Below are 27,957 nucleotides of genomic sequence, written 5' to 3'. Positions count from 1 at the left end.
GAAGGCAAGCTGGAGAACAGAAGCCATATTTTCCAGTTTTAGCCATTTAATTAACAAATCTGCAGTGTATTTCTTTATATTAAGGGGGTACTACACCCCTGTGGTAAATTTGTGACTATTTTTGCATTTTTCTCAAAAATTAATAACACACTGGTAACAAAGTTATGTATATTATTGGGGCAAGGAATCCAATTACTACACTGAAATTTCAGTGAATCAAGAAAAGCAGTTCAGTAAATATGATAGGAAATGAGGTACATCCTAGCGGTACCTCATTTTCTATCACAAGTATTGAACCGCTTGTCTTGGGTCACTGAAATTCCAGTGTAGTAATTGGATTCCTTGCCCCTATAATATACATAACTTTTGTTACCAGGGTGTTATTAGTTTTTGAGAAAAATGCAAAAATAATCACAAATGTATTGAGGGGTGTAGTACCCCCTTAATATATAGATCTGATATGTTGATGAGTTAAGGCCAATAATGTATCAAAACCAAAGTTTTACAGTAGAAGAAGAATGCTAATGTTTTGTGACTTAATCTTAGAACAAAGGGCTGAAAGTGTTTCTGGTCTGCCTGAAAGGCACTGATCAAATCTGGCTTGGGTTGCCCTCTTCAAAGTGTCAGGCATTTTGGTAGGGGTCAAATAAGGTCAAACAGGGGGGTCAAAATGAAAAATTATCTCAATTCTTATACCAAATTACTCCCCTGCTGTCATGAAATCCTAAAAAGTATAGTTTGACCTATCTGTGACCATTCGTTAAGAAGCTATGGTCAGAAATGTAACAAAAGTCAACGCACTTTCAGCTAGGTGCATTTTTACTAAAACAGTTAACATTGGCTTAGGACGATTTTCAACAGGGGGGAGGCTGAAAATTGACAAAACTTTGGTGGGTCACCCTGGGGGTACCCGAGGGAGGTTTCCCCCCTGGTATTCAGAAAATTGTGCAAAATATAGGTAAAAAAACACCCATTTTCCCTCTATTTAATCACAATTTCTTAACTTCCCCTAGGATTATTGGGGGGGGGGGGGCTATTCCAGCCCCGCACCAAAATTATAGAGGGGCTGAGCCCCCCGAACCCTCGGTTCATAAGCCTATGGTTAAGATTGCCCAATCTCAATGATTTTGGTGTCTAGTTATGTTTTCTGATATAACAAATACAACTGAACAACTTTAAAAAATGGACATGGCCGCTTTGACCTTGCAATATCAAAATGGCCGATTTTTAAACATTTTGGCGGTCATATCATTTATATAAAGCCTTGGGGCCTCCTTTATAGAACCCATAAAATTCATCTTGTGTTTCAGTTTATTTGTCTCAATATTTGAGTGCAATGCTGAGGTAATCCTCGTCTTACTTGGTGAAAATCGTCATTGCATTAAAGAAGTACTTCGTGTTCCACAGGCTCCTGCCCAGCTACTCAAAACAAAAAAGAATAGTCCTAAGATTACATAAGTGTGCATAATGCATAACCTTTCTGGCAGATTCAATCGTTGGACAAAGATAATGTCCAATTTGTATTTTCTATCTGTTAAAAGACATGAAATTAAAACACAGTCGGGGGATTGTCAGTAATACGAGGGGTGTTCAATATGTAATGAAAGTTAACCTCTGACCCCATAGATTTTCCTTGATGTGTAATCTCTTAATGATCACATAAAGAATGAACCTTTGTCTTGAAATCCATATATGTATAAATGATACCATATACTTGATTACGTAACATCATTAGCATAAAATCTATAGCCTACGGACACTGCAATATCATGCAAAAGAGCGGATCTTTTAAATTGTAGTAAAGACATGTTTAAAACGTCAGGGAACAGAGAAAGTGTATGATGAATTTGTTAGTTTTGGGCAACAGGAATAAACATTAGATCTCGGGTCTGCCATTGGTAAAAATGAGAAGTACCATTAAACTTGCGTGGAAAAGGGGCGTCTTTGAACGTTAACAACTTCAGCACCTGAAGAGAAATATGTCGAAAATTAAAATAATTTGTTTTGTGAATATCTTTTAAAGTTATACACTAACAAGGACGCTAGAATCACGAAGTGCTTCTTTAAGCTTTCGATCGACGGTATTTATACGGTTTTCCTCAGTTACTGATTCAACTAGCGGCACTAGAATAGTAAGCCCCTCAGGGCGACTGGAGTGAGCTAGGTTAATGCCAAAATGTATTTTTAACATGTGAGACCATGGTGACGACTGGAGTGAAATTAGTTTACCCAGGGAGAGTCTGCCAAATCAGAACTGGACCATGCCTAAACCTTTTTCAACAATTCTATACAAATATTACGTGCAATGTTTCATTTTGTGTGTTATATATCGATTCGATAATAAGGCATGTGCTAGAAAACAAATACGTTTTACTTAAAATTTCTATTTGGTGTAAATAAATTATTTCCGAAAATGGTATACAGTGTTTCCAATAATACTCAACTACTTTGTGCGAAACAAGTTCTAGAAAATGTGGTTGTTGCTTGTCGGTTCATTATTGACAAAATACAACACAAAGCAGCATTTGTCCTACGGCTTCACGTACACAGACTGTGTTTTGTCTGACACAGTAGACATACGTGAATGCCCAGAATTTGTTAATCTGCAACCAATGGCTCTCAAAAACGCTTCACGGTAAAAGGAGCTTGTCGTAACATATACGAATGGGTTTGCGCAGGAATTTACGAATATCAGACATCTTCCTATAACCAGCATGGCTCCGTATTGCTCGGTAGTAAAGATACCTGCCCCACCCAGGTGTACCATCATATTATGCAATGATGCAATACGATACGGTGTTTGGCAAAGGAAAAACAAAGTCCCATTGATGATGAGAAGGCGGGCCACCTGGTTACGAACACGTTGACTTTGTTGCTGTTGAGCTTCATTGGTAACATCGTCTGATTTGTTAGCTGAAATGGGACGCTGACCAAGAGCTTTGATGATGCTACTGTACATGTAAATATTGACAAACATAGCAAGGAAAAGAGGAGCCGTTTGGGTTATCTCAGAAAATACGTAGACATCTGGATGCACTACGACACAATAATAAATCGTCGTCGGTAAATGTTGGAATTCTTCACTATCAGGCCATTGTACACACAGTGGTCGAAAACCAGCATATCGAGGTGCTACCCAAGCGCCAAAGAAAATTCCTAACAACCAGGACGCGACAATGATCTTATTTGTACGCGATTTACCGGCGACAATTCTATGCTGCAATGGCCTGCAAATCGCGTAGTACCGCTCAATTGTTACAAAAGTGATAAGAAATAGTGAGGCAAAGTAAGTAGTCAAAACTAAATGATAAACAAGCATACAACCAATGAATGAACGGTATGCCACATCATTACGAATGGGGGACCGATACGAGGAGTACAAGTATGCTCCAACTGCGAGCGTTACGAAAATTATATCCGAAATTGCAACATGCAACAAATAGTTATTGGTAACAGTTCGCATACTTTTTACTCTGATAACTGTGAAAATGAATGCAGAGTTGCCAAGTAGGCATGTAATCAATACAGCAGGTAAGATCCAAGTGAAGAACAATTCTTCGGTCAGTGTCAGCAAGTAAGTTTGTGCTACTGCAGTATCAGATAGATTTAGAAAGGAGTCATGATCGCAGTCGACAACTGTACCGTTAGTAGCCGCCATCGTGAATGAATAATGTGTTTCACCTTTTCAATCTTTATATAATATATACTATCTGAAACCTTTTGATAAAACATGAGTAATATGTTTAATCATTGATTCTTTGTTCACTTGCTGCTGCTGAATGATGGCTTTATCGCCAGAGGAAATTATTTGATTAATAGAAATAACGAATATGAAATCAAATACAGAGGGAATGAGTTTGAAGTTGTAATTAAATTGAAATTCATTGACATAGCCACTTATATGAAAACAAAAACTGCAACTGTTAGTTTGAAGCCGTAATAAAATTGAAATTTATTGTTAGGGTGGAACACCAAGACATGGATACGGACAACGGCTTGATTAAATTTATTATATTTAATTTGTATATACGAATAAAGGTACTCTCATGCATTTACCAATCAGAATAAAGACCTATCTATATGCATTCAGAATGGGTTTCATATCCGTATATTGCGCAAGAACAATTAACTATGCGGCTAAAAGTCCGAATTATTTAAGGGCTCTGGTATGAAAGTTTGGACAGTGTTTTTTGTGGGACATGAGAGCACATCATCGAATTGAATTCTGAATACGAGGAAATGTCGTGATATCAAATAAGTTTGATTAAAAAACCCAATTCGCGTTGTAATACAAATTTTATGACAAATTATTAAAATTTGATATTTTTTAATTTTTTAATATTTAACAGTCCTAGAAGTAAACTTTCTAGATATGTACTTAAAGTGTATGTAGCTGGGATGAAAAGCTGATGATCAAATGAAAATTTTGACCTTTCGTATGAAACACATTTGTCGTATTAAAGACATTTTTTCCAAAAACACCTATTGTTTCGTGTTTTGGGGGAAAATCTATATCTTCAAGGCCAAAATTTTCATTTGATTGTCGGCTTTTCATCCCAGCTACATACACTTAAAGTACATATAATTAGATTTATAGGTTTACTTCGAGGACTGTTCAATATCAAAAATATCAATTTCTAATCATTTGCCATAAAATGTGTATTATATCGCGAATTAAAAAAAATGATATCAGAAGGATATTCTTCGTATTCAGAATGCAATTCGATATGTCTGATATGCGTGTTGGAACAATGATACCCATTTGATAGCAACAAAATCATCTGATCACAAACCTAGCGCTTAGACAAAGATCATCAATAGGTAATACATTTACATTTTTTTGACATAATTAGCGCCCAGGCGCTTAAGTTGGTCATTTTTCATTGTTTTTAGGGGAATGGGAATTTACACAAATAAACATTCAAAATATAATATATCTGAAGTCAATATCATAATCCTAAACTAGAAGTTTTATAAGGTTATTTTATTGAGATGTAAATTAGTATGGTTCATATTCTCAGTCAATATTGGTATGATACGCATAATGCCGTGTGCACAATCGTAGTTGTAACGTCCAGCACAAATAATTAAAAGTAATGAAATTGGTATAAATGTGTGTGGGATTTTATTACCTGTAGTATAATACCGCGTTCGTGTAAAAATCGAAATGATCGAGAAACTAATCATTGAATGACATTTGTGAGTGGACACCACGAATCAGCCGTAAAGTCGGCCCGGCCAATTTTGTTTTATTTCGTGTTTAGAAAATATATATCATAAGCTTTAAAATGGTATATCATTTGACTTCAAACGACATCCAGAAGCGGGGTTATGGTTTGTTGAACTCTGTTCCTTCAACAAAATTGTACCCTTTTTCGGTTCTACATGCGTCTCTTACGAAGTTCAGGAATGTCCTCTCATTGTTAATTGTTGGTTATACATACCTAGACAAAATACAATGCTTTGTTATCCACCATTCGAACAGGATTTAGCCAAAGCAAACAAAGACAAGAACTATATTTACGGATTCTATAGAAATAGGTAGAAACTTATTATCCTCTTCAGCAATAGGATTATTGATTAGTTTAAACAGTGTTTGATGAGATACTTGTCGCATCGAATTGAGATACCTATGAATACGACCTTCACGCACTTTTACACTGTAACTCAGAATACAATTTGCCGAGTTTACGGCTCATTCGTAGTGTCCAGTCACATTTGGTGTGAGTCAACATTTTATAGTGCCATAGAGACCTGGTTCATACTGTGTTTTAATCAATTTTGAATACTTTCAATAAGTATTTGTTATTCACTCTGTTTGAAGTCATTTTGTAATTTTAAAGGGATGTTTTTTGACGATAAAGTATTCACCATCGCATACCTTATTTGGTGCGAATAGTTTCGCCACCAGATATTTGATAGCGAATACTTTGTTTATGGTAATGCTTTCTAAAGTTTGTTATTATTCTTTTTATTAACAAATACTTTTAAAAGTTATATGGCGCTCTGTTAAGGGAAGCTATCGGGGCTTGCAGCAGCATAGTTAAATGTACCTTTTACACGACGATATTATGAAACATAAACATGATAAGCACATTATGCATTCCACACAATTACTTCTCCATTCGTAATTGATGAGGGATGCATCGTGCTTAATAAGGGAGAGTACCTTTATTCGTTAAATTGCACAAATTGAATCAATTTTAAATAATATGCAAGAAAACATGGAAATCAAACTTTGCAAGGACGTTGTTCATATTACAGTAACGCCAGATTTAGATTCGATAACGACTTTAAACTCGCAGTTTTTGTTTCGATTAAGTGGCTATGAATTTTAACTATGTACCAACATCAAAATTCATTCTCTCTGTTTGATTTCATATTCTTTTTGACGAATTTCCTTGGCGATTCAGCATATGAAAAAAGAATCAATGAATAAATGTATGTTTTGCTAATAGCTTGTTGTTGCTGATATTCCAGGATGATTATACAGCCTGTCTCAAAAAAAATTGTGCAAGTGAAAAGCGCCCTCTTTGGCAATTAGAAAACACTGTTGTGACATAATGCTTACATCAATGTCACGGGCGCAGTCTTAGCTCTCAAATGCCGTTTGTTCTGTTCAATTTGCTTGTTCCAATTTCGAGATATGTTTATTTAACAACGAACGGATAAAATCACAATTGTGCCACTTTTACAAGGGAAGAGAGCTGTACATGTAAATCAATGATAGCTGATGTTGATGCGTCTAATGCACTCCCCCTTTCGGGCGCACGCATTAGACGCATCAACACCAGCACGCGTGCATTATTTTGTCTAATATCTCTCCCAACAAGTAATATGCGTCCATTAACCTATAACATGTATAAGTGCGCAATATTTGCTTGTCTTTTAACATGTCTTAAGTGACTAAGAGAACAGTATTTACCATGATAAAATCATTGACATGCACATGCAAAACAGCAGAATGTGAAATCTATTTTTTACAACAGAATGTGAAATATTTATTTATCTTTTAATCTCTTTTAAGTGGAAAAAGAGAATCATCATTCATGCATCATGATAAAACAGTAAAAACAGTCAAAAACTTTTTGTTTTGTGTATTCTTTTGATTTCATGAAGGAACTCTTGATAAACTTGATGCTATCACTGTTACATGTAAAGCCCTCTTCCATAGTAAAAGTGGCACAATTGTGATTTTACCCTTTCGTCTTTAACTAAACATATCTCGAGATTAAAACAAGCAAATTGAACAGAACAAACGGCATTTGAGAGCCAAGACTACACCCTTGACGTTAATATAAGCATTATTTCACAACGGTATTGTCTAATTGCCAGAGAGGGCGCTTTTCACTTGCACAATTTTTTTTGAGACAGGCTGTATAACAGTTCGTTGAAACAGCCAGCACACATTTTTCACGATGGCGGCTAACAATAGTACATTTACCGAATGCAGTCGCGACAAATTTCTTAATCTATCTGATACTGCAGTGGCACAAACCTACTTACTGACACCGACTGAAGAACTGTTCTTCACTTGGATCTTGCCTGCTGTATTGATTACATGCCTACTTGGCAATTCTGCATTCATTTTCACAGTTATCAGAGTAAAAAGTATGCGAACTGTCACTAATAGTTACTTGTTGCATGTTGCAGTTTCGGATATTATTTTCGTAACGCTCGCAGTTGGAGCATATTTGTACAACTCTTTTCGATCTCCTGTTCGTAATGACGTAGCATACCGTTCATTCGTTGGTTGTATGCTTGTTTTTCATTTAGTTTTGACGACTTACTTTGTTTCACTATTTCTTATCACTTCCGTAACAGTTGAGCGATACTATGCGATTTGCAGGCCCTTACGGCATAGACATGTCGCCGGCAAATCGCGTACAAATAAGATCATTGTCGCGTCCTGGTTGTTGGGAATCTTCTTCGGCGCTTGTGTGACACCTCGATATGCTGGTTTTCTATCACAGTGTGTACAATGGCCTGATAGTGAAGAATTCGAACATTTACCGACGACGATTTATTATTGTGTCGTAGTACATCCAGATATTTACATATTTTCTGAGATAACTCAAACCGCTCCTCTATTCCTTGCTATGTTTGTAAATATTTTCATGTACAGTAGCATCATCAGAGCTCTTAGTCAGCGTCTCATTTCATCAAAAAGTATAGATGATGTTACCAATGTAGCTCAGCAGCAGCAGAGTCAACGTCTTTGTAACCAGGTGGCTCGCCTTCTGATCATCAATGGGACTTTGTTTTTCCTTTGCCAAACACCGTATCGTATTACATCCATGCATAACATGATGGTACACCTGGGTGGCACAGGTATATTTACTTCCGAACAATACGGAGCCATTCTGGTCATTGGAAGATGTCTGTTATTCGTAAATTCCTGCGCAAACCCATTCGTATATGTTACGACAAGCTCTGTTTACCGCGAACCGTTTTTTAGAGCCAGTGGTTGCCGCAGTACAAATGCGAGGCATTCACGTATTTCCACTCTGTTAGACAAAACACGATCTGTGTATGTGAAGCCATAGGGCAAACGGTGCTTTGGCTTTTTTTTTATACAAAAGAACCGACAATATTCCTATTTGGTGTTAAGTAGTTATAATGCTCTAGTACATTTCTAAATTATGATTAATTTCTAAATTCTTTTTGAATAATTCTAAAGAAACCAAACTGACGATGTTTGACTAACATTTTCGTGACATTTCCCCACTACACTTGTGATTTCATCAAACTGGCAACCCATATCATCTGAGTGTTTCCTTTATTTGGCTACATGAGCTGCCGTAGAGGGTGTGATGGGTTGGTTAAAGATGTAATGTAGCCTCTTCGAATCAATCTATCAATTAAGAGGTTCTAACGCTATTAAGAGGTTCTAACGCCATTTAGCGTATCCCGACCGTTGTGAGCTTTGACCATGTCAAAGGTCACCATCTGTCTTTGTCTTGTGAACATCTCACTTTTATTGTTGGTTGTATGGTTCGCCTATTGGCATTTTATACATATGTAAGGTTCCAGACATAGATAGGGCACATTACATTAAAACATTTATTGAGTTACTAAAAAATGTTTTCATGCAGCAGCTTGTCATTCTTAATAACGTAGGTTTATTAGAAATAACAGTTGGCTCCAAGAGCCCATTTGGATCCGCAGAAACTTCAAAGGAACATGACATTCTTAACAAGGATGAGGGGCCTACACACCTTTTGATGATCAACTCATCACGTCTTCTACGGCAGTTCCTGCAAAGCAAACACAAAACTGAAACGTTTTGAACGGGTTATATTTTGGGTTTTGGTTTTTGTAAAAACGTGTCAATAACATTAAATGTCGGGTTATAATCCACAATTTTATATCATTTTCTATAATGCATACTATACTTTAATATATGTATTTTATTCAGCATATTTTGGCTCTTTCACTTTTTTTTAATACATGTCTTATATAGGCCTAAATGTATTGTAATATTCATGCATTGCATTTTCTAATTATACCCTTAAGTGGTGCTTTTTCTTATGCAGTCCACTTATCCTCTATTCAATTTATTTCTCTTCTATTGATTGTGACTACTCTTGACATTGACATCCTGTCAATTAGGACAATACCATATTGTCCTCTGGTGTTGCTTATTTGCATATTGTTTCCCACGTTCTCTGTAGTGAGCTTGCTTTCATTGAGTAAAGACACAGCTTATTTTGCTCTGAGCTTGTTGTCTTGTTTCCTACTGAGTTCTATATATGTGAACTTGCCTTAAATTTGATTTTTTAACCAAACCACAGCATGTAGTTTTCGCTGTTTGATTATATATGTTGTTGTCTGTCCCTAAAATGAGCAGTTTATCTGTTCGAAACGTCGGTTGTGTTTTCGTCTGTTTGGTTTTATTTGTCTGCTTATGTGCAGAGCGATTTTCATCACGTCCCGCGTACGTTCAGGAACTGCACTTGACGGCGTGCCCGCACGCATCCTAAAGATTGGGGCAAAGGAGATTGCGCCAGCCCTGGCGACCATCGTTAGGAAATCACTCGAGACTGGCAATTTGCCTGAAGATTGGAAGAATGCAATCCTCAAAAAAGGAGATCGCACACAACCTTGCAACTATAGACCGGTTTCCCTTACTTCTATATTTTGCAAGGTGATGGAACATGTCATTCCTCCGAATGTCATGAAACATCCTGACAAGTATGGCATACTGACCGACCAGCAACATGGCTTTCGCCGCAATCGATTGTGTGAATCTCAACTAATACTGACAACAAATGACTTCGCCAAATCCCTCGACACGGGGCGACAGACAGACGTCATCATAATGGACTTCAGCAAGGCATTCGATGTAGTACCACATCAGAGATTCTTGCTGAAACTTGCCCATTATGGTGTGGAAGGACCGACGCTAACATGGAGTTCAAACTTCCTGAAAAGGTTGTTATAGGAAGTGATGCATCGGACTGGGTACATGTCCAATCAGGCGTTCCGCAGGGCACTGTACTCGGACCTTTGCCTTTCTTATTATATATCATTGACCTCCCAGCTCAAATCACCTCCACTGTCCGACTTTTTGATGATGATTGTGTTCTTTACAGAACAATCAGCAATGACGCAGACGCCGACAAACTCCAAAAGGACCTTGACAGATTCTGTAGCTGGGAACAAACATGGTGCATGAAAATCAACATAGACATATGTTTCGTCTTAAAGGTCACAAACTCCAAAGACACTAAACAACATACATACTCACTAAATGGTTCCGTTCTTAGTCAAACGAATTCACCCACATATCTTACTGTAGACATCTCAAACAACATGAATTGGAAAAACAATTGGAAACATCAGTCAAGTAGCTGCAAAAGCTTACAGATCACTTAGCACTGAAGATATCAAGAACATGGCTTATAAATCATTGGTGCGACCTTCCATGCAGTACTTCTAGGACCCTTACACCGCGGACCAAATATACCAATTTGAAGCTGTTCAGCGCAGGGCTGCCCGCTTTGTTAAAAACATCTATGACAGGCGTAGCAGTGTCACCGACATGATGGCAGATCTGAAGTGGCCACTACTCTCTACCAGACGAAAAATATCACGTCTCAGCCAGTTCCAGAAAGCCTACGAAGGTAACAGAGCCATCCCGGTCCAAACCCTACTGCACCCGGCAACACGCTTCACCAGAAACAACCACAGCAGAGCCTTCATACCACCACAACCATCAAGGGACACCTACAAATTTTCATTTCTACCAAGGGCTGTCACCGAATGGAACGCGCTGCCAGAATCAACAATAGCAATAACTGACCCTATAGCCTTCAAAGTCAAAGCAAATACAAATCTATATACAAGAAATCTACAAATAGGTGATAAAAAGCACACACACAAAATCCGGTTTATTTTCCCCACCTGGGGTGTTTAACCGTACTGAACTTGAACTTGAACCAACATTATTTGCAATGTTTTGAAAATGTTTTATACCCTTTATATAACCCGACATTAGACGTTTTCTGACAACCTTTTCTAACCTTTTGCAAATAATGTCGAAAGCGTTTTGTGTTTGCTGGGTGTAGTCTATAAAAAGAAACAGTAAGATGTGCTGGGTTGCCAGTCTGATGAAACCACTTGCCTAGTGGTGAAATGAGACTAAAATGTGAGTTTAATAACATCTTGATTTTCTTTGGAATTGTTCATAAAGAACAAAATAGATTTATTTTCTGAATAACACAGTTGTTTTATGTATTGTGAAGAATAGTCAGCAAAAGTGTAGGTAATGGTTTCCTACCAGTTCAAATTTAATGCAGTGACGACAATTATTAATGAAAGCGGAGCATGAAAAAGATTGCTCGCTGGAAAGAATAGAAGTAGAAGAAGAAAAGCGAGAGCTTTTCATTTTGTTGCATTCAAATTGTTTTTCGAATTAAATGATATTTCAAATAGTATATAAAATAAATGTAGTGATTGTCTTGAAAATGATCATCCTAATACTGCTGATAAGAAGGATACTTTTGGAAACTGTGACTCAATCATAACTACTTAATTACATAAATATTAGTTTAATTTTGTTGTGACGATGAAGCCAGCAGAAAATGCAAAATAATCAATGAATAAAGGTGTTACATCTGGAATTAGGAATTAAAAACTCAACCGCCGGTTCCCTGATAGAACCGGTGGTATAACCGCGTTTTATTGTTCTGAACAATACAAACTAGTCAATCACCGGTTATGTCAGCACGTCGGTTGTCGACCGGCGGTTGGATTTAAAAACATCCCTAATAGGTCGCCCTGTTCTTGCTGAAAGTATACATAATTTGACTACTCATGAGGGAAATTCGGTCGAGGGAAAATAATAGGTCTACACTCGCCAGACTAAGCCATCAAGGCTTCTTTCTTTCTTTCTTTCTTTCTTTCTTTCTTTCCTTCTTTCCTTCCTTCTTTCTTTCTTTCTTTCTTTCTTTCTTTCTTTCTTTCTTTCTTTCTTTCTTTCTTTCTTTCTTTCTTTCTTTCTTTCTTTCTTTCTTTCTTTCTCTTTCTTTCCTTCTTTCTTCTTTTTCCTTTTTTCTTTTTTTTTTTTCCTTCTTTCTTTCTTTCTTTCCTTCTTTCCTTCTTTCTTTCTTTCTTTCTTTCTTTCTTTCTTTCTTTCTTTCTTTCTTTCTTTCTTTCTTTCTTTTTTTCGACATCTCCAAAATGGCTCTAACGTCTTCGTTTTCTATCTTTCATGCGAGGCAATTTCCTTCATGCAATCACCCGAAATATGATTAATCAACGCAGCTTTCTCTCACATCTTTTGAATAACGACGCAGCTGAGCCTACTGAGACTTTTCATATATATTTTGTGCTATCCTGGATGATCGTCACAACGATTCGTAATGTTTGACGCTTCAGTTTTGTAACTATTAAGCAGATTTATGAATTGCAATAAAATATTCTGTTCATATCAATATTGATAAATTCATTTTTTTCAACGCTTTGGGATTTGTTTTTAAAGCGCTGTTTATAAATCTCTGTCTTTAAGGGGGTACTACACCCCTCGATAAATTTGTGCCTATTTTTGCGTTTTTCTCAAAAACTAATAACACAGTGGTAACTAAAGTTATGTATATTATAGGGGCAAGGAATCCAATTACTACACTGAAATTTCAGTGACCCAAGACAAGTGGTTTGTTATTTATGATAAGAAATAAGGTACAGCTAGCATGTACCTCGTTTCCTATCATATATACTAAACCGCTTGTCTTGAGTCACTGAAATTTCAGTGTAGTAATTGGATTCCTTGCCCCAATAATATACATAATTTTGATTACCAGTGTGGTATTATTTTTTGAGAAAAATGCAAAAATAGTCACAAATTTACCACAGGGGTGTAGTACCCTTAATATTACTATTATGAATTATTCTTTTTCCTTTTGTAATAAACACGATGAGGCTAGAAGCAAGTGGAAAAGAATCACCGAATAAACATGTTACTTATGATTGATTAATATGTTGGCATGTCGTTGCTGATAGTATAAATAGTATTTCGAATCGGTCAACACACATTTTTCACGATGGCGGTTAACAACAGCACATTTGTTGAATGCAGTCATGACGTCTTTCTTAATCTATCTGATATTAAAGTAGCACAAACCTACTTACTGACACCGACTGAAGAACTGTTCTTTACTTGGATCTTGCCTACTGTGCTAATTACGTGTCTTTTGGGCAATTCTGCATTCATTTTCATATTTATAAGTGTTAAAAGTATGCGAACTGTTACCAATAACTATTTGTTTCATGTTGCAATTTCAGATATACTTTTTGTCACGCTCGCAGTTGCAGCAATTTTATACTCCTCTAATCGATCGCCTGTTCGTAATGACGTAGCATACCGTTCATTCGTTGGTTGTATGCTTGTGTATCATATTGCTATGACAACTTACTTTGTTTCACTAATCCTTATCACTTCAGTGACAATCGAGCGATACTACGCGATTTGTAAACCCTTACAGCACAGAATTGTCGCCGGTAAATTACGTACAAATAAGATCATTGTCGCGTCCTGGTTGTTAGGAATTTTCTTTGGCGCTTGGGTAGCACCTCGATATGCTGGTTTTCTACCACAGTGTGTACAATGGCCCGATAGTGAAGAATTCCAACATTTACCGACGACGATTTATTATTGTGTCGTAGTACATCCAGATATTTACATATTTTCTGAGATAACTCAAACCGCTCCTCTATTCCTTGCTATGTTTGTCAATATCTACATGTACAGTAGCATTATCAAAGCTCTTAGTCAGCGTCTCATTTCATCAAAAAGTATAGATGATGTTACCAATGTAGCTCAGCAGCAGCAGAGTCAACGTGTTCGTAACCAGGTGGCTCGCCTTCTCATCATCAATGGGACTTTGTTTTTCCTTTGCCAAACACCGTATCGTATTACATCCATGCATAACATGATGGTACACCTGGGTGGGGCAGGTATCTTTACTACCGAGCAATACGGAGCCATGCTGGTTATAGGAAGATGTCTAATTTTAATAAATTCCTGCGCAAATCCATTCATTTACGTTACGTTTTTTGTCTTCTTCAAAAATTATTTGAAGAAGACAAAGAGCCCTAGGAATAAAAACTGTAGTGTAATTCACGCCAGATACAATTTCTTTATACGACAAAAATTAATTTTTGTAATCGATCAAAAAACAAACGTTTTATATCAATTTTAAATTTAGCCTGAATCCGTAAATATGGTACCTCTCGCCTTTTTTAGGTCAAGGCTATTTTTACCATTATGCAGCGAACCATTGTTGAAGCTATTTCACATACATGTACAAAACATTCTAGAGAAAGAATGAGGACATATAGTGTTGAAATATCTTTTGTTGATTTCGAATGATAATGTCATGAAGTCGTAAATTTCATCATCACATCAGTGTATTTATTATTTGTTTGAAACCTTTCCCAAACGTTCGTGCTATTTATGCATAAAACGGCTAATCTATCTTTACAAAACGCGTCTTTTTTAGTAAACAAAAGGCTAAAGATGGCATTATGAGATTTATCTTTTATCATTACACTCATCCGCTCAACTGCCACGGTGGCCGAGCGGTAAAGTGCTAGACGCGTAATCGAAGGAAGTTTAGAATCGCTGGTTCGAGTCCCAACGAAGCCTATGGAAACTTTTTTTCTTCAAAATTCATGATCGCATTCCGAAATGAGTCACTTGTCGGTAAATCATGTATCGTATCCTTAACAACATCTATGACAGGCGTAACAGTATCACCAACATGATCGCGGATCTGAAGTGGCCACTACTCTCTACCAGACGAAAAATACCACGTCTCAGCCAGTTCCAGAAAGCCTACGAAGGTCATCTAACCATCTCGGTCTAAACCCTACTGCACCCGGTAACACGCTTCACCAGGAACAACCACAGCAAAGCCTTCATACCACCACAACCATCAAGGTACACCTACAAATTTTCATTTCTACCAAAGGCTGACCATATAGCCATCAAAGCACATCTATATACAAAAAATCTACAAATAGTGATAACAAGGCACACACACACCAAATCCGGTTTATTTTCCCCACCTGGCTTGTTTAACCGTACTGAACTTGAACTTGAACCAACATTATGTGCAATATTTTGCAGTATTTTTTGAATGTTTTGAAAATGTTTTATACCCTTTATATAACCCGACATTAAACGTTTTCAGACAACCTTTTCTAACCTTTTGCAAATAATGTCGAAAGCGTTTTGTGTTTGCTGGGTGTAGTCTATAAAAAGAAACAGTAAGATGTGGTGGGTTGCCAGTCTGATGAAACCACTTGCCTTGTGGTGAAATGAGACTAAAATGTGAGTTTAATAACATCTTGATTTTCTTTGGAATTGTTCATAAAGAACAAAATTGATTTATTTTCTGAATAACACAGTTGTTTTATGTATTGTGAAGAATAGTCAGCAAAAGTGTAGGTAATGGTTTCCTACCAGTTCAAATTTAATGCAGTGACGACAATTATTAATGAAAGCGGAGCATGAAAAAGATTGCTCGCTGGAAAGAATAGAAATAGAAGAAGAAAAGCGAGAGTTTTTTATTTTGTTGCATTCAAATTGTTTTTCGAATTAAATGATATTTCAAATAGTATATAAAATAAATGTAGTGATTGTCTTGAAAATGATCATTCTAATACTGCTGATAAGAAGGATACTTTTGGAAACTGTGACTCAATCATAACTACTTAATTACATAAATATTAGTTTAATTTTGTTGTGACGATGAAGCCAGCAGAAAGTGCAAAATAATCAATGAATAAAGGTGTTACATCTGGAATTAGGAATTAAAAACTCAACCGCCGGTTCCCTGATCGAACCGGTGGTATAACCGCGTGTTATTGTTCTGAACAATACAAACTAGGGCCAATCACCGGTTATGTCAGCACGTCGGTTGTCGACCGGCGGTTGGATTTAAAAACATCCCTAATAGGTCGCCCTGTTCTTGCTGAAAGTATACATAATTTGACGATTCATGAGGGAAATTCGGTCGAGGGAAAATAATAGGTCTACACTCGCCAGACTAAGCCATCAAGGCTTCTTTCTTTCTTTCTTTCTTTCTTTCTTTCTTTCTTTCTTTCTTTCTTTCTTTCTTTCTTTCTTTCTTTCTTTTTCTTTCTTTCTTTCTTTCTTTCTTTCTTTCTTTCTTTCTTTCTTTCTTTCTTTCTTTCTTTCTTTCTTTCTTTCTTTCTTTCCTTCTTTCCTTCCCTTCCTTCTTTCTTTCTTTCTTACTTTCTTTCCTTCTTTCTCTCCTTCTTTCTTTCTATCTATCTTTCTTTTTTCTTTCCTTCTTTCTTTCTTTCCTTCCTTCTTTCTTTCTTCTTCTTTCCTTCTTTCTTTCTTTCTTTCTTTCTTTCTTTCTTTCCTTCTTTCTTTCTTTCTTTCGACATCTCCAAAATGGCTCTAACGTCTTCGTTTTCTATCTTTCATGCGAGGCCATTTCCTTCATGCAATCACCCGAAATATGATTAATCAACGCAGCTTTCTCTCACATCTTTTGAATAACGACGCAGCTGAGCCTACTGAGACTTTTCATATATATTTTGTGCTATCCTGGATGATCGTCACAACGATTCGTAATGTTTGACGCTTCAGTTTTGTAACTATTAAGCAGATTTATGAATTGCAATAAAATATTCTGTTCATATCAATATTGATAAATTCATTTTTTTCAACGCTTTGGGATTTGTTTTTAAAGCGCTGTTTATAAATCTCTGTCTTTAATATTACTATTATGTATTATTCTTTTTCCTTTTGTAATAAACACGATGAGGCTAGAAGCAAGTGGAAAAGAATCACCGAATAAACATGTTACTTATGATTGATTAATATGTTGGCATGTCGTTGCTGATAGTATAAGTAGTATTTCGAATCGGTCAACAAACATTTTTCACGATGGCGGTTAACAACAGCACATTTGTTGAATGCAGTCATGACGTCTTTCTTAATCTATCTGATATTAAAGTAGCACAAACCTACTTACTGACACCGACTGAAGAACTGTTCTTTACTTGGATCTTGCCTACTGTGCTAATTACGTGTCTTTTGGGCAATTCTGCATTCATTTTCATATTTATAAGTGTTAAAAGTATGCGAACTGTTACCAATAACTATTTGTTTCATGTTGCAATTTCGGATATACTTTTTGTCACGCTCGCAGTTGCAGCAATTTTATACTCCTCTAATCGATCGCCTGTTCGTAATGACGTAGCATACCGTTCATTCGTTGGTTGTATGCTTGTGTATCATATTGCTATGACAACTTACTTTGTTTCACTAATCCTTATCACTTCAGTGACAATCGAGCGATACTACGCGATTTGTAAACCCTTAAAGCACAGAATTGTCGCCGGTAAATTACGTACAAATAAGATCATTGTCGCGTCCTGGTTGTTAGGAATTTTCTTTGGCGCTTGGGTAGCACCTCGATATGCTGGTTTTCTACCACAGTGTGTACAATGGCCCGATAGTGAAGAATTCCAACATTTACCGACGACGATTTATTATTGTGTCGTAGTACATCCAGATATTTACATATTTTCTGAGATAACTCAAACCGCTCCTCTATTCCTTGCTATGTTTGTCAATATCTACATGTACAGTAGCATTATAAAAGCTCTTAGTCAGCGTCTCATTTCATCAAAACGTATAGATGATGTTACCAATGTAGCTCAGCAGCAGCAGAGTCAACGTGTTCGTAACCAGGTGGCTCGCCTTCTCATCATCAATGGGACTTTGTTTTTCCTTTGCCAAACACCGTATCGTATTACATCCATGCATAACATGATGGTACACCTGGGTGGGGCAGGTATCTTTACTACCGAGCAATACGGAGCCATGCTGGTTATAGGAAGATGTCTAATTTTAATAAATTCCTGCGCAAATCCATTCATTTACGTTACGACGAGCTCCTTTTACCGTGAAGCGTTTTTAAAAGCCTTTGAATGCCATCTCAATTGTACAAATTCGGAGCATTCGCGTACGTCTACTGTGTCAGGCAAAATACAGGCCGTGTACGTCAAGCCATAGAACAAATGAGGCCTTTGCTTTTTCAAAACGAACTGAGCCATTCCACACAAAGTCGTCATAGGACGAGCTCCAGCTGGTTTTGAAAACAATTGTTTCATGTCAAAACATTTCTAGGCATTAATTTAACAGCTTTTATCATTACAGTATAGCTGACGAGCTATTTTAAAACCTCTTTGTTGAAGCTGCAGCATGCATGGCCCTTTTTACAATACATGGAATGTGAGGTGGGAGTGTAATCCATATGCGGCTGCAGATGGAATGAAGGGCCGTTTATGACTAAAAAGATTAGATCTTGGAATTGAAACTTTAAGGTTGAGATCTAACGAAGTGGGACGGTCAGAACGGTCTTGAATGCTCAGAAAGTAGTTGGCATAATAGCTCTGGAGCATATCGTCATAGTACATTCGATGGAATATAGTAGGGGTACCAACTGCTCTACGGTGGGCTAAAGGCTGAATTTGGAGGGAGGAGGGTTCCTCCTCAGGGAGATCTATGATGCGAATAGAACGACTTCGGACTGCGTCTACTGAAACATTTATCATTTTCTAAACTAATTTATTAGAAAAAAATATGTATTTAGGTGCGAGAGAAAACAATGTATTGTATTCTTAAAGATGCCTTTCTGAATAGAACAAACTGTAAAGATTTTAATGCACTTATATTTGTGAATTTTGGTATAAAATAATAGCAGGTTTTATCTTCGTGTAGCTCATAAGAAGTTACATACAATAATCATCCCTAATTAAGAAACACCTCATAATGTTCATTGTCTTTATTACCTTTAATATTAAGCAAATAGGGATCACTAACAAAATGTCAAATTTGACAGTTTTTTTACATTTTGCAGGGCACATAAAACACACTTATTTATTAAAAATTACTATCTTTGAACAATTAAGTAGTTTTAGCAGCAAAGCTAAAAAATTGTGGAAATATTTAACTTTTCGTAAGAATGTGGAAATTCCTGAATATTCGTACGTTGATTTGTGTGGTTTTACAGAACATTTACCGGCAACTTTGCTGCACATTTTTTTACAGGTCATAAATATGACATTAAATTAAATCACCCTGTTTTAGTAGAAACACAAATTTAGCTGATTTCAATTATATTTAAGTTGGGAAATATGTAAACCTTACATTACAAATATACCGTAAAACCTCGTCTACAAGCATATAGAGTGCTTCTGATGAAAGCTAAATTAATCCAGGTGCCATAATGGAGTTTGAGCAAATAAATGACAGATCCAAGCATATACAAACAAGTATTATTATAAGACCAATCTTTTGTATTGGCATATTTACGCTAGTTTCGTATGAACTTAGCTTTCATCAAAAACACTATGCTTGTAGACGAGGTTTTACCGTGCATCAAAATCAGGTTTGAAAAAAATAATTTCATTGTACATTATGTATTTTTTATAAAGAAATTACCTCTTATATATTTGAGTTTTTGTATTTTGCATTTATTTTTGAACACATCATATGGCAAACTTTGTATGCGGATATGTTTTAAATTGTAGCTCCCTCATGATAAATATATATGAACCAAGGTCTAAAAGCTTTTAGCTGTAGCATAACAATAGAAATACTCATATTAAATTTTATAGCCAACTGAATGTAACAATAGTAAATTTATATTAGATTTTATATCCACGCGGGTCATAAGATGTGTTCTTATGAACAGGACTTAATAAAGAAAATTATTAAGCAAAATATACTTGTAGATTTTCTCTTAATAATACGACTCGGATGTAATTGAACAAAAGAGTTTTTTATGCGTAATTTCACCTTTGTAAAGAACTCTAGAATCGATGAACTCTAAAAGCAATAACCTAGGCTTCGTTCTTTCTCTCTTCTTCTCTCTCTCCATCCCCTCTCTCGCGCTCTCTGTGCCTCTCGCTCTCTCTTCCTCTCTATTTTCTTGCAGTTCGGAGGGGAGCGTGACCTAGCGAAATGTTAGTCATTTCAGCCCCATGCGCATTATTTTTTTCTCGAGAGGGGAAAACGCCCAAAACTTTCGTTTTGATATATGTGATGCGATCAAGCAAAATCAATCGGAACTCGGAAATATTGATTTTGAGATCAAACAAAGGAAATATTTCCTTTTGTTTCCTCCTGTTTTGGAAATTCTTTAATTGCTCATATCTTTGGAACTGGTTGTTCAATTTCAATGGTGTTTTCGGCAAAATGCAGCTTTGTAAATGCTTTTTACTAACCTATTAGAAACTGAAAATTTAATATTTCCGAGTTCCGATTGATTTTGCTTGATCGCATCACATATATTATTTGCCTTATCTCTGGTATCACAAGACATATGGAAATATAAATTATTGGTTTCATCGACTCATTACCTATAAGATTACTGCATCAATATTAAGAAGCACACTGCTAGTTAAAAAAAAATGGAAAGCTACCTTTGCTGGTAAGTCGGGGGAAATGCACACAGTCGGTGAAAACCATGGGATTACCAATTACGGCGAGTGAAACGAGCCGAACATTTGTGAGCAGTCGGGGGAATCAACCTCGCACCCCTCTCCTCCCCACTTTTAATAACGTGCGGACGCCACTAGTTCCGAGTCATGGAGGGGTGGTATCTTTCCCAATACCCCACGTGGCGCCGCCCACTCGTGTTCAGCGAATCACGTAAAGCAAAAATGTGTTATGTAGCGACAGTATAGCAACGCACTGCAGGGTTTATTGTTCTATTGTGTCCGATTTGAGCGCTGACATATTGGGAAATGTTGCCAATCAATATTCATGAGAGTGAACATTCAACGTCCAGTTATCGAAATCGGGTGACTTGTGTTTGGCAGGTGTGAAATACATCTGACTGGGTGTTTTAATTACGTAACGCAAAAAGGTTCGGCATCATTGAATGGCTGTATAGTGTTCTTATATGCTTAGTTTCTATAATAATAATTATTATTTTCTTTATTCATTCCTTTCTTTTCCTTTCTCTGCACTTATTCTATGCCTACACTTTAGGGGCCTGTCACTCCCTCGCTCTCTTTCTCCACCTCTTCCTTTTTCTTTTGTCTTACTCCCCTCCCTCCAATCTCGATCACCCAAACGCTTCTCCTCTTTTCACCCCTCGACCCCTCTTTCATTCCCTCACTTGCCCCTGGCATTTTTTTTGACTTCATTAAATAGGCCCATAACTATGATAGCAACATAATACTGCGAAGTCAGATAGACACATATAAACCTATATACCTGGCAGCCCTGGCACGTTGTTACATGTAATCGCGCAGCAACTCTATTGAATTTATTTAAACGAGGCGCCTAAATTAAGGTGGATGGTAAATAATTGTACATCGACGGTAGAGTGTGCTTTGTGTGTTGGCGAAGACTCAGTCACACCCGTTGGCTGTATGAGAACAAAAGGTACCTCTCACTCAAGTGAGCGCTTTCTCATGTCATTCTTTTGATCACTTATTGACAGTAGCCTGTCTGGTAAAGCGTTAATACGCTGTCAGGTCAGTTACCGATTTCATGGCGGGACCCTTTTTCCTGAACAAAAGGTACCTCTCGATGAATAGCTTGTCGGTAAATCAAATCGGCACAAAGGAACGATGCGTTACGTAAATCTATTGCGCCTCCACTGACATGATAGCTTCATGGTTTAGTGGTGCATCTCCACATAAATATCCCTTTAATATGGAAACGAAGTTATTAAATATTAATTCATGTTTACGAATACACCAACTTAAGTGACAAATTTATTTAATTGAATTTATTGCATTTAAACAATTGTTAGCAAAACATAAGGGACTTTCCCCGTTTTTGGTCATTGTGTGAATGTGATTGCAATTTGCTGGTTTAGTCAAAATGTGTTTTCTATGATCAATTTCAATTAGATTCATTGCCCAGTTTACTTTTAGTTCAATCAGTGGACCATACACTGTTAAAAATTGAAGGATTTTTCAAGGCCTCCGGTTTTTTTTCATTTTACAGCTAACTTGCCTTTAAAAAACCCAAAATATGACAAAAAAACTCAGGTGGCAACCTGAAGCTTGTTGTTTTTACGGACCGTCCACTTTTCTCCACTCTTTGTTGCTCCATTTAATAACAATGAGAATATTGTGCAAAACAATAAATATTCTGTAAAAAGCGGACATTTTGTAAAAAAAAATCAGTAAAATGAAAAACAGGACAATTCTGTAAATGGACGGACAATCTTGTAAAATAGGACAATTCTGTAAAAAAAGTGCAATCGCTGGCAGTTATGCCGTTTTTGTACAGAAATATTTTTACTACTAGAATGTAGCGCTAACTTGGAATATGGACCGGAAGACAGTCTGATCAATTTAATTTAATTATTATGATGGACGTTCTGAAGATTGATTTTTAAATATACAAAAGATAATTGTTGTAGATCACCGGAAATTAGTTTTAAACTTAAATGGTGGCGCCAGTATGCGGGGCTCAAAGTGAATATCGGTGAAGAACAATCCTTGACATTAGTTGCTAAATAGTGACATTTCTTGTTTTTAATGAGTCATGGGGGAATGGATGGGGGGGGGGGGGGTGTACAGGTGATGCAAACATTGGGACGCGGCCAAATATCCCCATCACTGTTTAAACAAAAAACGATACGTGTTGCATAAAGTACATCCCTGGATATATGGGTTTTTGAACAAACGAGAAAAGAAAATTTCATTCCGGCATATCACTGCCTATGGATCACGTATAGATCGTGCAATCTTGAAAAATTTAGAATGTGAAAAACAAATAGGGTGTCCACCTATTTTTTCGGAGAAGAGCAGGTAGGGCAACTACTTGATTATATTTCTACATGTTCATACTACATACTCTGACAATTTTAGAAAATTCGCACGGGTCAGTTTTTTTAAAATTCACATTTTATTCCTAAAATGGGGGTTATAGCGCCATCAACGGGCACTCTCTCCATAGGGCTATATGTAAAGACCAGTTACAGACAAATGTCCTTAAAATAAAACTGACTCGTTCATTTTTCCTCAAATTTTGCATATGATGTAGATTTAACATCTGGAATGTAATGCATGTGGTGTCGTTGCTGCTCTTCAAAATTCATTTATAAAATGTCCGCCCCAGACAAATATGTCCTCCTCATCAAATCTACAATACTTGCGGGAATAATATTGCTTGACAGTTTTTCTTTCTTTCCCAAATTTTGCTTGCAATAGGTTATTATTTTTATATCGTGGTGTAGATTTCTCTTACTTATAGAATTATAATTAAAATTATAGATATTTTAATGCATTCAAAGGCTAGCATTGTAACATTATCCGACTTTAATGTGTTGTTTGTAAGCATGGTAAGAATAACCTGTGCACATGTGCACAACCACATACATGCACAGCGCCATCCCCTGACAAATTTAGTACTCTGGCATGTTTACTGCCTGAAAAGATGATCATGAAAATAATCATAGGTAAAAGGCGCTGGACGTCAGACGTCACGTTTACATACGAAGACAGAGTATTAGTGGTGCTCGTGCGACAGAAAAATCTACGCATACCTACACGTTGGACGTCTTGGTGTATATAAATAGCGCTTCCTTCATCTCGAGATAATTAAGATCATTTTAGTAAAATCATATTAGAAGACGAGGTTTTACCAACATATTTGGGAGAATTTCCGTGTGTTCTTTAAATCTCTCGCCATAAGCTTTGTTTTGTTTCTTCTGTTTTAAGGTCCAGTATACAGACTCTGAAATAACTGTACCGTCGTAAAAAATTAAAGTAGAGAACCAACAAACGTAGCGGATAACCAACAATTACACTAAAAAAAACCAACAATCGAAATGAAAAACCAACAATCGTAGCGAAGAACCAACAATCGTAGCGAAGAACCAACAATCGAACCGAAAAACCAACAATCGTAGCGAAGAACCAACAATCGAACCGAAAAAACAACAATCGTAGCGAAGAACTAACAATCGTACCGAAAAACCAACAATCGAATTGAAGAACCAACAATCGCACCGAAAGAGCAATAATCTTATGATATGTTATTGGACTTAACTCAAGAACCACTGGAAATTTAAATGCAATTATTAGCTTTCTTGACCAATTTTCTATAAGATCGATTTATCAATAATTACGAAGTATACTGTGGTTATTTAGTTAAATGGCTAAAAATGGCTGAAAATATGTAGCTCCTGCCATCCCACTCGTTTTAAACATTATAGCATTTCGCTGCATTTGCTGCAGGCATGTATTGTATCGCCTGTGAATGAACTCCGTACTGCAATGAATAAACAAAAAACAATTATCAAATGGATGAAATATAGGAAGCATAGGTGTGCCTTTTCTGTTATTCAAATGTTAAAATATATCAACATCGATCGGCTCTGGGAGGTAATTAAAATGTAACGACCTTGGAAAGTGACAGGAAATACTGCAACAAAGCACATTACTCAGAGTATAATCAAAATCGAATAAAGATTGCAATCATGAAATTGATAAATATTCACGTTTTCATTGAGAGTAGTTTTTACATCGTGCTAACGATAAGACAATTATTATAATAGTGTTTCTCCTTCAAATACTACAAGCGTAGTATAACTTTTTAAATCGATACCGATTTTAAAGAAAGATAGAAAAAAAGAAACAAACAAGATAATCAACAAGAGTATGAAAGAAAATAATTACTCTAGTTCTCAAATTAGTAGGCAAGATATTAAAAAAATAAATCATAAAATCGGTCACCTTTTTTATTGTGAAATTTTTTAAATAAATCATAGAATAGACAGTAACACTATGGCTGTCGAAAGATAAAAAATCATCGACGTCCACTAACTTGTCAACCTGTCGAGGTTGATGGTTATAGGTCGCTAAAATGTGCGCAAAGAGTAGGCCCGCAATAAGTTCAAATCATTTGGTGGTTTATATTATAATTGAAGATCGAATTAAATTGATTATTTTGCGTCATGGCAAAGGCGCGGCGTGATTGGTTGCTGACCTGCGCAGTACGGCATTTTGGTGTGGTTGACAGGACGTCATACGCAAACTAGTCTTTAATTCGACCTTCAATTATTATGATCACTATCGGCCGATTATAAATCTCTAGGAACTAGTTTGATTGGTTCAGAAGATGGCAATACCATTTGAGCCAAACAGATATATGATAAGAATGTACAATAGGCTTTAATGGGATTACGCTTAAAATTGCTGAGAGAGAGAGAGAGAGAGAGAGAGAGAGAGAGAGAGAGAGAGAGAGAGAGAGAGAGAGAGAGAGAGAGAGAGAGAGATCTAAAAGATCTATTTTGATTGGTTACAAGTGGCTACCCAGATGATTATATCATGTAATTAACCAATCATGAGCACTCTGTGATAGGCAGTAGTGTCCATGGTGTTAAAAGAATTAAAGTGCACCGGAAGAAAATTCTTAAGACGAATAGTTTACAAGTTCAATATACTATCAGGTATTCAATTATGTACATGAATGCGTGGAATAGTATAGTCTATTCTTTTCCGAAATAAATTATTATTTTGATTACCGGAAGGCTATTACTAATCATTGCCTTTTGCCGAGATCGTGGATGTAAAACATTGTGAAGTGCGTTGCCTTGCAGTTGTTTGTTAATTTTAGTGTTTTATGATACGAAGGCCAACTATTCAAGTTCTTATACAAATCACACACCCCGCCCACACCCCTACCAGGCGCGGAGCGATCAAAGAGGAGAGGGACGAGCGCGCCTGCATACATACAATACATACTCGTACATATCGAGGACCTAGTGCAACAAAGTACTATCTGCATTTTTGGCGATATTGAGGCTTTATGGAACTAAAATAATCCTGAGAACACTGGGAATGTTCTGGACACAAATGGCTGTCTGCGTTGAAATTTATATTTAAATTAATGGATTTCCCAATCAGGATTCCTGTTAACAAAATGAGCAAAAGTAAATTTCAGGGGAGATCAACAAGTTATTTTAGTGCAACAAAGGGCTATCTGCAAACTTCCAAAGAGTTTGTGTATGCAACGCAGGGGGTCTCCGGTGTTTAGAGCAACAAAGTGCTATCTCAGTTCGGGGGCACTCATAATTCACGGACGTCTCTGATATCAAATACTCTTGAAGCGTCTTGTCACATAACAGTATCATATTTCAGAGACGTCTCATAAATAACATACTCCCTAGTTTCAAAACACAGTCGCAAACGATATTAGTAATTTTACTACCCAATTCATAAATTAGAGCGCAGGCTCGGGTACTCTTGGGATGTTCTACTTCAAAACATTTGATTTTGGCCATTGCAATTTAAGTGTGTTCTGGGACCATTTGTCAGAATTTGCACAGATAGATGTAATTTTGTGCACAGGTAGATATTTGCTAAACATAGGACATACTGCAGTTACTGTCCGTTTTCCTATACACAATACACAGTGCTCTTTCCCATTGACGCGTGACCTCTACAAATAGCCCTACGTTAAAAGTATGGGGATATGACTAGTTAACGTCGCTGTGTGAAAAATAACCGGCCAATATTAAAAGTACTCTTCTAAAGTTCTAGAAAATATAGTTTTTAACATGTCCTAAATTTTTAGCTAATTTAGATGTTTGGAAATATTCGTACTTTGGTGTTTTAGTAAATGTTATAGGTAATAGTACATTGCCTAGTTAACGTCGCTGTGTGAAAAATAACCGGCCAATATTAAAAGTACTCTTCTAAAATTCTAGACAATATAGTTTTGTAACATGTCCTAAATTTTTAGCTAATTTAGGTGTTTGAGAGGGTCGCACTTTTGTGTTTTAGGAAGGATATGTAAACGACAGATAACACCAAAAATATGAAGAAATTATTTCCAAACCGTGTTAAGTCAACAATCATTATGTTGCTCATTTTCAAGAATGCTGGTTTACAAAAAGCAGACCATTGTCTCATTTCGTGAACAAAGGTACACATACCATTGTTTCCTTTCGTTTCCTTTATAATCGGTTACCCAACTGAAGCTATAATACCAGCTTTATTGCGATATCGCACATGAAAACAGACACTTGTGCACAACCAGAGAAGATCCGATTTAATCAGTTGAGCTGTTTCAATGAGTGTTATCTTGGTTTAATAGCATTTAATGGGGTTAAGTCCTGCAAAGGTCGAGATGAATTCTACTGTAGACATGACTGCATCATGAAAGCTTATTCTAATACACTCATATTCGTTCCGATGTGCTGCCCAGCTGTCAACAAAGCTCCACGTATGTGATATCACAGACCCCGTATAAGAAATCACTGACCCGTCTTTGAAATCAGAGACGTCCGTGAATTACGTGTGCCCCAGAACTAATCTGCATTAGGTTATCTGCTGTTTTTGTGCTCAATATCTCGAATAATTTGCGTTAGTTCAAACCTTGAGCCACGTAATTTCATCACTAGTACTGGAATAAATTGAATATTTTCATTGTAC

At 36.6% G+C, this 27,957-nt stretch overlaps 1 protein-coding gene and 1 long non-coding RNA gene across 2 annotated transcripts in view; both read left to right on the top strand.

Moving 5' to 3' along the window:
* Positions 1-27,957, top strand: part of LOC140164776 (uncharacterized) — a 406,719-nt gene that overhangs the window by 115,285 nt on the left and 263,477 nt on the right. The gene's annotated exons all lie outside the window — the stretch shown is intronic.
* On the top strand, positions 17,426-18,559 carry LOC140164137 (neuromedin-U receptor 1-like). Its single transcript, XM_072187381.1, has one exon. The coding sequence runs from the start codon at positions 17,426-17,428 to the stop codon at positions 18,557-18,559; it is 1,134 nt and encodes a 377-aa protein (XP_072043482.1).

This window comes from Amphiura filiformis, chromosome 11 (genome assembly GCF_039555335.1).
Source record: "Amphiura filiformis chromosome 11, Afil_fr2py, whole genome shotgun sequence".
NCBI classification, from domain to species: domain Eukaryota; kingdom Metazoa; phylum Echinodermata; class Ophiuroidea; order Amphilepidida; family Amphiuridae; genus Amphiura; species Amphiura filiformis.
This window is presented reverse-complemented; position numbering and strand designations above follow the sequence as displayed.

What these genes read in the sequence shown, in the direction of transcription:
- LOC140164137 (XM_072187381.1), top strand. Translation starts at nt 17,426, where the DNA reads ATGGCGGTTAACAACAGCACATTTGTTGAATGCAGTCATGACGTCTTT.